This window comes from Capra hircus, chromosome 20 (assembly GCF_001704415.2).
Source record: "Capra hircus breed San Clemente chromosome 20, ASM170441v1, whole genome shotgun sequence".
Taxonomy (NCBI): domain Eukaryota; kingdom Metazoa; phylum Chordata; class Mammalia; order Artiodactyla; family Bovidae; genus Capra; species Capra hircus.
In genome coordinates, this window is record NC_030827.1 from 4,958,681 (window position 1) to 4,967,702 (window position 9,022).

At 56.5% G+C, this 9,022-nt stretch overlaps 1 protein-coding gene across 1 annotated transcript; it reads right to left on the reverse strand.

The window, feature by feature from the left end:
• On the reverse strand, positions 4,614-7,566 carry NKX2-5 (NK2 homeobox 5). The gene is made up of 2 exons (XM_013972667.2): positions 7,060-7,566; positions 4,614-5,546 (listed from the first exon to the last, which is right to left on the reverse strand). Exons 1-2 carry the CDS (start codon positions 7,388-7,390, stop codon positions 4,906-4,908), a joined length of 972 nt encoding a protein of 323 aa, XP_013828121.2. The 5' UTR covers positions 7,391-7,566; the 3' UTR covers positions 4,614-4,905.

Genomic DNA, 9,022 nt, shown 5'->3' on the forward strand with positions numbered 1-9,022 from the left:
ATCAGAGGCCTCTGGGAAAAGATGCAGTTCTCCAACTTGCCAGATGATGAGAATCACCTGGTTATAAATGTGGTTTTGCAGGCGCCTTCCCCAAGGAGTCCAATTCAAGGGAGCTGGGGCAGGGAGGGGTTGAGGTTGTCCCAGACTCCAGCAGTTTGTGTCTTCAGGCAAGTTTGGCAACCCCTGAGAGCAGTTCAAAGAGCCAGGCCTCTATTGGAACCATCTGGATTCCCGCCTAGGATTCCCCAGGCCACACTGCCAGAGTGGCATTAGGTAGTCAAAGTCCTTAACTTCTCTGAGTTTCAGTTTCCTCCTTGGGAAATGACGGAATGAGATTCGCAGGTTCAGCACTTAGCTTTGGGCCTGGCACAAAGGAAGCAAGAACAGATGTTAGGCACTAATCCCCGCTGTTATCCTCGGCAGCTGTGGGTGGGAGCGGGGTGGGGAGCGCATCGTGGCCCCAGGGAACCAGCCTGCTCACTGCCTACGCCCTTCTGCAGTAAGCTCTCCTGAGAAGCATCAGAGTGGTGCAGGACAGCCACCCCCCTCCCCGCATCCCAGCTGCCCTGCCTCCCCTACTGTGAGAGCTTGGGTGGGCCATTTCTACGTGCCTCAGTCTCCTCTCCTGCCCCAAGTGAGGAATAATCATGCTTACCTTGTATGCTTGATAAGTCTGGCACACAGAAATGTTTGCAGAGTTGTTAGCTAGTTTTACTACCATACCTACCTTCAATCAATCAACAGACATTTTTGTGCCTACTCTTTGAACTGAGGATGAAACGTTTGTTTGCTCTTGGGCTCTGGAGTCAGACTGCCTCAGTTTGAAACCAAGCTCTGGCTGTGTGACCTTGAGCAAGTTATTCCCCTTCTCTGGGCCTAAGATGGATTCCTCAGCAGAACTCAGAAATGTGAAAGACGGTTAGATGGGTTTATTTTAGAGCAAGGACAGCGCTAGTACCACAGTAAGCTCCACAAATGATAAACAAGTGAAATCTAAGCTGCGGGTCCCTTTTTCCAGGAACTCCGTCTAGCAGCGAGGTCAGCAAGACCCAGGGCTAGGTGGATCTGTTGGCTCCCCAGGGGCCAGCGGCCTAAGCTGGGAACACCTCCCAGAGAAGGCAAGGGCCCAGCCAGGACGGGTGAGCCTGCCCAGTAGCTGCGCAGGTTTTCCGGCTGATGTCAAGGTGTCAAGTTCGTGGGTCTGCCGCAAATTTGTTTAAATGCAAGTATTGAAATGAGCTGCATGGCATTGATTTAAGCAGAAAGCCCTACAAAATAAGATGGGAGCTGTTCTGATTAGGCAAAACCTGTGTCTGCTGGCTGGAAGTATCGTGAGGAAGCAAGAGGAGGTCTCCAGTCTCCCATTCTGGGGATCCCCAGTCGGGGCTCTCCTCTGCCAGCTTGTGCAGGGCGGCGCTGGGCTGAGGGAACTACATCCTAGCCTGCGGAGCCAGCTTTTTTCTTTTAAATGTCACCGCTTATCTCTCAATTTTTAACCGCAGGGGCTTGCCGTTGTTCAGTCGCTCAGTCCTGTCTGGCTCTTTGCGACCCCGTGGACTGCAACACGCCAGGCTTCTGTGTCCTTCACCATCTCCCTGAGCTTGCTCAAACTCATGTCCATTGGGTCGGTGAGGCCGGTAGTTGTCTAATTTCTTTTTTAAACTATTAGATATAACTACTTCTCTACGCGCACCCTCAGAGCCCCGGATAGAAGGAGCCCGCCCGCACCATCCTTATCTCCGCGAGCTTTGCCACCTCGGAGGCGCCCGGGCTTTCTCACTTTTCTGTCCTGGTTGAAATTTCTCACTCAGCATGCGTCGTTTATAGGATATACTTGGAAAACAAATCTGCCGATTTGCCTCGGGAAGGGATCGCTACGGGAAGGCAGGCGTCATTAGTTTAAGATAGTAACGACCCCTTGACCCTCAGCCCTCTGGCTCCTGGACCCCACACCCTCAGCCGGCAAGAGCTGTGTGCTGCTTCCCAGGGCTCTGCGACTACAGTGTGTTCCATAATGAGCCTGGATACCAGGCCTGAGATCCCACCCACTGGTGAGAGCGTGGGCTGCCCCAGGGCAGACAGCAAGGTCCCCTGCATCTTCAGGAGACCGGCTCTCCGTTCTCAGACGCTGTCCCCACCCTGCCTTTTGGTATCTGCCTGGTGGGTTTCCCAGCTCTGTGCTTAGGGAATGTATGACCTTGACCATTGCCTTAACCTCTGGTCCTCAGCTTCCCGGTTTGCAAATTAAGATGGATTAGATCAGCAAACTCCCCTAAGCATTTAGCCGGTAGGCCTGGCTTTCCGTGAAGCCAGAGCCAGCCAGCCCTCCTTATCCCTTTGTGAGAGACCTTGGAGTCACTCTGCTGGTCCCTGAAGGATGACAAAGAAGGAGAGGGAGGCATCATAGGAAAACCTCGCGGGATAATATGAGAAAGATTTTTTCTCTCTAATGTTACTGTTAGCATAATGTCATAGAAAAAAAGGCTGGTTTCCCAGGTGGTGCAGCCAAAAAGAACCCACCTGCCTATATAGGAGACGCAGGAGACACGGGTTCGATCTCTGGGTGGTGTCCCCTGGAGAAGGGAATGGCAACCCGCGCCAGTATTCTTGCTTGGAGAATTCCAGGGACAGAGGAGCCTGGCGAGCCCCAGTCCATGGGGTCACAAAAAGTCGGAAACAACTGAGCGACTGAGCGCGCACACAGTGTTACTGTAGCTGAGTGCAAGGGGAAAAAGGCCCAGAGGTGTGCAGGACCCCCAGGAGGTAGTGGACACTGACGAAAGACAAGAATGTGGGTGAGCTCCAGGTAGAAGGATCTCCCTGGTTGTGTGAGTTAGGCCACCTGCTGTGGCTAGCCTGGCAGGAAAGGGTTGTCTGAATCAAGAACTGGTCTGGTGCCCTTCCAGGGGATGGGACTGCCGCGTACATCTCAGAGTGCTGAAGGCATGAAGTAGGGTTGTAGGCACAGGAGGCAGAGCGCGAGCCTGGGCTGAACACATCCCCCTCCCACAGCCCTCAGAGAGATTAAAGTCTGAGGGCCCAGAGCCCAGCTCTGAGGCAGCATTTCCCCCCTTCCTTACAGAGCTCAGCCCATACACCCTGCATCCCTGTATCATAAGCGGCATCCAGCTCAGCTCTTAGCACTTAGAGTCTCCTGGCATCTTCCCCTCTCCCCAAGGGTGGTGGGCAGAGCCCTGAGGGACAGACAGGCACTGGCCGAGCCGATGGGTCCTTGGCTTGACAGCAGAATGGCCCCAGGCCTGGCTTAGGGGCTCTTCCCAGAGGTTAGGATGTGCCAGGAGCAATGTTTTGTCTTCCACCGAGAGCCCTGGGGCCAGGCAACCAGGCCGGTACTTTCCAGGCAAAATCCAGAAAAAAACCCATATTCCATAGGAACGTAAAACCTCTGACGCCCTCCCATCTTCCTCCCTTTTAGAGAGTTGAGTGGAGCTGGAGGTAAAGGAGCTGCAGTCAGCCCCTACGAACTGGTGGTCCAGGACTCCGAGCAAGTATTTTTGTTATTCTTATTTTACTGATGGGGAAAAAAAAAAAGGGCACACAGCCAGAAACTCCCACAGTGAGCAGGTTTTTAGCTTGATTTCACTGAGCCTCAATTTTCTCGTCTGTAAAATCCGCACAGTAGCATTCGTTGGTCAGGGCTAGGACAAAATTCGTTACATGCTGAAAAAACTGTCAAATGGGGGAGAATTTATGGGGCCTGGCCGCAGAAGGAGGCGGTCGAGGTCCTTTAGTCACCTCTGTGGTCCAGGCTCTGCTCTCCACCCAGCAGAGCAGCGGTGAGGCCAGACCACAGGACCCATGCGGCACTTCCATTTGGCGTATCTGAGTATCACTGGTCTGGGGCATTCTGAGAACCCTGACAAGGGCTTTGGTTCTGGGTTTTTCCATCTATAAAAAGGACTGCAGGCAGTGTTATTCTAAGAAGGATGAGTTCGGGTGCCCTGCAATCTCACAGGACTCAGGCGCTTTTACTTTCCATTTAATGCCCCCTACTTTAAACAGCGCCAGGAGCAGTAGAGTTTAAGGAGGTGAGGTTGGAACCTCTGGGCTGATGTCCTCAGTCTCTGTAATGAGACCCAGAATGGAACCTCAGTTCTCCCAGCACTGGCTATTTGTCTCTAGACAAGTCACTAGACCTCTCCAGGCCTCCGTCTGCTAACCTTTAAAACAGAACTTCCCTTTCCAGAGTTACTGAGGATGACGTGAGCAACCCCAGAAAGTACCTAACACAGGACCCAGCACAGGAGAGCCTTTATTTATATCAACATCAATGTGCTCAGTGAATACCTATCCCTACAACTCAAGGTCGGCTGCCTCTGCCCTCCAAAATTCAGTTTCTGAAAAATGGCAAGCTGAAAGAAGCACACGGCCCGGATCAGCGCACTCTCTTTAATGGAAAGGAGATTCTCATTTCTTACAGAAACAGGTAAAAACATAAATACGGGTGGGGGTGGGGGTGGGGGTGGGGGTGGGGGTGAGGGTGGGGGGGCAGCCGCAAGGCAGCAAGGGCCCGGGCGCCCGGCCCAGGCTTGGGGAAAGGCGGCCGTTAACGGAGCCTGCTGCTCCCAGGCTCCCAGTCCCAATGGGCTGGTGTTCCTCCGGTTAGGGATGCTCCTGGGCGCCCGGAGGGCACTCCTGGGGCCACAGCTAGGCACCAGGCTGCCGTTTCACTCACCACAAGCTGCGTAAACCTGGCCACAAACTCTCCCTCTCGGGGGACAAAGGCGCACGGGGTGGGAAAGCTCCGAAGCCTCCGTGGGAGAGCATGTGACATCCATCCGAGGGATCGCAGGATCGTGTCGGGAGCCCTCCCTCTCCCCTCTTTAGTCAGTGTCCCTCTTGAGAGGTGGGATCGGTCGGAGGCCTCCCAGACCGGTCCCGTCTCTACCAGGCTCGGATGCCGTGCAGCGTGGACACTCCCGAGTTGCCCTGCGGAATCCCAGAGCTCTGCACCGCGTTCAAGTCCCCGACGCCGAAGTTCACGAAGTTGTTGTTGGCGGCGGCCGTGGCCGTCTGCGTCGGAGGCGGCCCGGCCGGGTAAGCAGCGGTGCAGCTGTAGCCGGGGCTGCAAGCCGCGCCCCCGTACCCGGGGTAGGCAGGGTAGGCGTTGTAGCCGTAGGCGTTGAGGCCCACGCCGTAGGCTGGCGCGTAGGGCGCCGAGTCCCCGAGGCAAGGCTTGCCATCGCGCACCAGCACTGGCACCGCGATCCTGCGGGCCGGCGGGGGCGGCGGCGGCGGCAGCCCCACCAGCTCCAGAGTCTGGTCTTGCCGTTGCCGCTTGCACTTGTAGCGCCGGTTCTGGAACCAGATCTTGACCTGCGTGGACGTGAGCTTCAGCACGCTGGCCAGCTGGTCGCGCTCGGGAGCCGACAGGTACCGCTGCTGCTTGAAGCGCCGCTCCAGCTCGTAGACCTGCGCCTGCGAGAAAAGCACGCGCGGCTTCCTCCGCCGTCGCGCGCGGGGTCGCTCGGCGCTGTCCGGCTCTGGCTTCTCCAGTTCCACCGCCTTCTGCAGTGCGCACAGCTCTGAGCGGGGAACAGAAAAGCGGAGAGACGCTGTGTCACGGCCACCCAACCCCCCGGAGCTCTCGCCGGGCGATGGGCCCCAGTGGGCGCCACCCCTGTCCCGCCTGGAGCCTGTAGCTTGGCTGCGGCAGTCTGTACGGTACACTGGGCTTCCGCTCGACAGCCAGCTTCTGTTGATTGCCTACTATGTGCCGGGCACGGCTGTGGGCACTGGAGAACAAGAGAGGTCTCTGTTCTCGGGTAGGTCACATTCTGGTGAGACAGATGGACAGTGACTTAAGACAGGCGGCAAAGAAAATACAGCTCAGTGGTGCGCTGGAGTGAAAGACATTAGGAAGGCTTTGGTTTGCGAAGTTAAAGGAAGGAGACCTAGGCCTGCCCCTAGAATTGGTCACACTGTCTCAAAATTAGGGCAACCGAAGAAACAGAACGTCAATAGGCTGTTGCTTCGGTGAGCGAAGGCTCCCGTTCAAATGCTGTGAGAATTGTGCAGCGCCCAAAAAGCAGTGGGTGGGCAGGCGGCCTTGGAACCTGCCTCGAAATCGAAATGGATTCGAATCCGCATGGACCAATTCAAGCCGCAGTGCCTGCCGGCAGCTGTTCCGGGACTTTCCCTCTGCTACTAGACAAATCTTTCTAGGCTCACAAGACCCTTCCTGGGCTCACAGCGGCCCTACACCCGCGCCCTCAGCCCCCGGGTTCTTGCCCACCCGGCGTTGGGCTACCGTCTTCCCGCCGCGCATTCTCTACTGCCCGGCCAGCCTCCCCCCGACCTCGGGATGTGCGCGGGGATACGACCACCTCCCCCAGTCATCTCTTCCATTGCTACACGCCTTTCTTCGGGAGACACTTTCTATTTCCAGGAAAGACACTCTAGGCTCTGGCCGCGTGAGGAAATTGTTATGGAAAAAGAAAGCTGCTAAAATCATTCTTGAGTCCGAGGTATCCCATTTTTTTAAATTCAAGATCCTTGTTTTCAATGACGCCACTCTCCTTGCACAAAGGAGGAAAGACCCCAGAAACCCCGGGTAAACGGGTAGGCTAGAGAAGGTCTTGGACCTCCTCCAATTGCGCGTAAAAGTACTTCTGGTGTGCAGCAATTTAATTGCAGCGGTTTTGGTCAGATCCTCAAGAAGACCTTTAAAAAAATAGAGAGAGAGAATCTTTCTCGCTGTGTCCACCACAAACAGATCGCTCAACTTCAACTTCATAACAGATCCAGGAGCAGGGCTGCTGCGCCTGGGGCTTTGTTAGGCCGGAAAAAACATATAAATATTTTCCCTTTATTTCCTCTCCTGTTTCTGATAACCACGATCCAGCATTTCCTCTAAACCTCCGACTGGACGCCCAGGGGCCCTGGCAACAACCTCGCTTCTCACATTCGGAGCCCCCTTTGCTCCACCATCCGCCCAGGCACTCGCCTCTTCTATACTCACGCCAGAGTTTCTGGGCCGCGAGGTTTGGGGACGAAAGCTATCCCAGGGAAGTGAAGGAGCTTGGGTTTTCTCCTCACCTTTCTTATCTGCTCGATGGTCCTTGGCAGGGTCGGGGTCGCCATAGGCACGCGGATAGAAAGCGGGGGCGGCTGAGAAGGCGGGCGCGCACTTGGCGGGCGAGGGCGCGGGGCCCAGCTCTGCGCGCAGCTCGGGGAAGCTGGGCGCCGCGGCCTCTGGCCCCGCGTAGGCCTCGGGCTTGAAGGCGGCCAGCATGCAGGAGGCGGGCGCCAGAGTGGCCTCCAGGCGCGCCGAGAGCTCCCCGGCGGCCAGGCTGCGCTGCTGCTGCTCCAGGTTCAAGATGTCTTTGACCGAGAACGGCGTGGGCGTGAGCGCGGGGCTGGGGAACATGGTGGCGGCGCGCGAATCACAGCGCCAGGTGGGCGGCAGCGAGCGGCGCTGCCCACGGCCCCTGGCAGCCTCCCTGCATGGTGCCCGCCGCGCGCCCGCGCACCCGCCTTCCAGCTCGGGATGTGGCCAGGCGGCAGGTAGTGCGGGGCGCAAGGGGCAGGAGAGGCGGGACCAGGCCGGAGGAGGGGGACTCAGCCTGCCATTGGGCCGGGGGCCTCGTTGACAGGAGCGATGAGCACTTTCGTGTCACCTAATATAGTCATACGGCTCAAAAAAAAAAAAAAAAAATCCCGCTGAGCTTTTTAAAGGGGCCGCGACGCATTTGGAAGACTCCTTTCGCTCCTGCAGCCTAAGATTCGTCCTTAGCGTTAGCCTGAAAATCCTACTAGGATGCAAGCATAAGAAAGAACGTGATTGTTCTCCGAATCCGACCTTTAGGCCGGGTTGGGTAGATCTGGGGTTTTAGGAAATGTTCCTCAGCACCTGAAACAGAATAGGAAAGTGAAGGATTGGGTGGGTAGGTGGGTAGGTGGGTAGGTGGGTGGGTGGGTGCGGCTTCAGGGATGGAGTTATTTCCAGGAGTTTATTTACTACTGATGGTATGGTAGAAGTCTGAATAGGAAGAGATGCATTGGAGAAAGAGTTTGCTCTGGGGTGATGGCTGAAGGGAGGCGTTCTGGAGAATTTGGGATTCTGTGTAGCTGGCTCACAGGCCTAGTGGTGGCCTTTCTCCAAGAGGCCAGGCCCTGGGAACTCCTGGAGTGAGTCAAGCTGAAAAGCCAGGCGGGTGGTTGTGGGATGGGGGAGCACCGCTGACAGGGCAAGTGACACACACACAACTCCAGGGGGCGCCAGTCACTGCCAGTCCCCCCCCACCCCCCAGAGACAGCCCTCCTCTTAATAACGAAGCAAGTCCAGAATCCCAGCAGGCCAGCTCAGCGACTCGAGTAGAGCTGTCTTCTGGGGAGTCTTAGCTCAGGGCCCGTCAGTCATTGTGGCCTCCTTCTCCCCACCTGCCCTCCCTGCCTAGGCCTTTGTCTGTATGGCCTCTGTCCCCAGCTCAGGTTTAGGTCTCAGGCAGTCGGGCTCCTCTGAACCCAGCCACCCAAGGTTTCTCTGGGCTGGCTGCGAGTGGGGTGCCCCTGTGGCAGCGGCGAGGCGGCAGGGGGCCAGGCAAATGCCGGGAGGGCCTGCGGGGGGGTGTTAATTTTTAGCCCAGGATCAGTAAAGTAGGGATCTTCTGTCAGACCAGTCTTTGAGTGTTTCAGATCTTGGGCTAGCTCTGTGCTAGTCCGCCTCATCCCTCTGGGTCCCTTGGAAGATCTGATTAAAACTTGTAGGGCCTTTCGCTCACCCCCAGAAAACTGTAGCAAGGCATTCTATTTTGTGTACAATTTCAGGAAGGGTCCGGGCAGACAGAATGGCCCCAGGTTAAGGTCTCCACCTTATCCTATCTCTAGCGATGGCGAGGCTTGTCGGGGGGAAAGCGCAGATTTCCCACGACTCAGGCTTCCGTGGGAAGTCCGGGGGAGCCCGCGGACTCGCAGAACGGAGCCTTGTAGGGCTCGACTCCTGGCGCAGGACTAGTTGGGAACTGGGGAAGAAGCGTTTGGACCAGAAGAAAGGAGCACG

Excerpts from the sequence above, each read along its gene's own strand:
- NKX2-5 (XM_013972667.2), bottom strand. The coding sequence starts at position 7,390 with ATGTTCCCCAGCCCCGCGCTCACGCCCACGCCGTTCTCGGTCAAAGAC. Across the intron at positions 5,547-7,059 it reads CCATCGAGCAGATAAGAAAG|AGCTGTGCGCACTGCAGAAG; the intron begins GTGAGGAGAAAA and ends TTCCCCGCTCAG.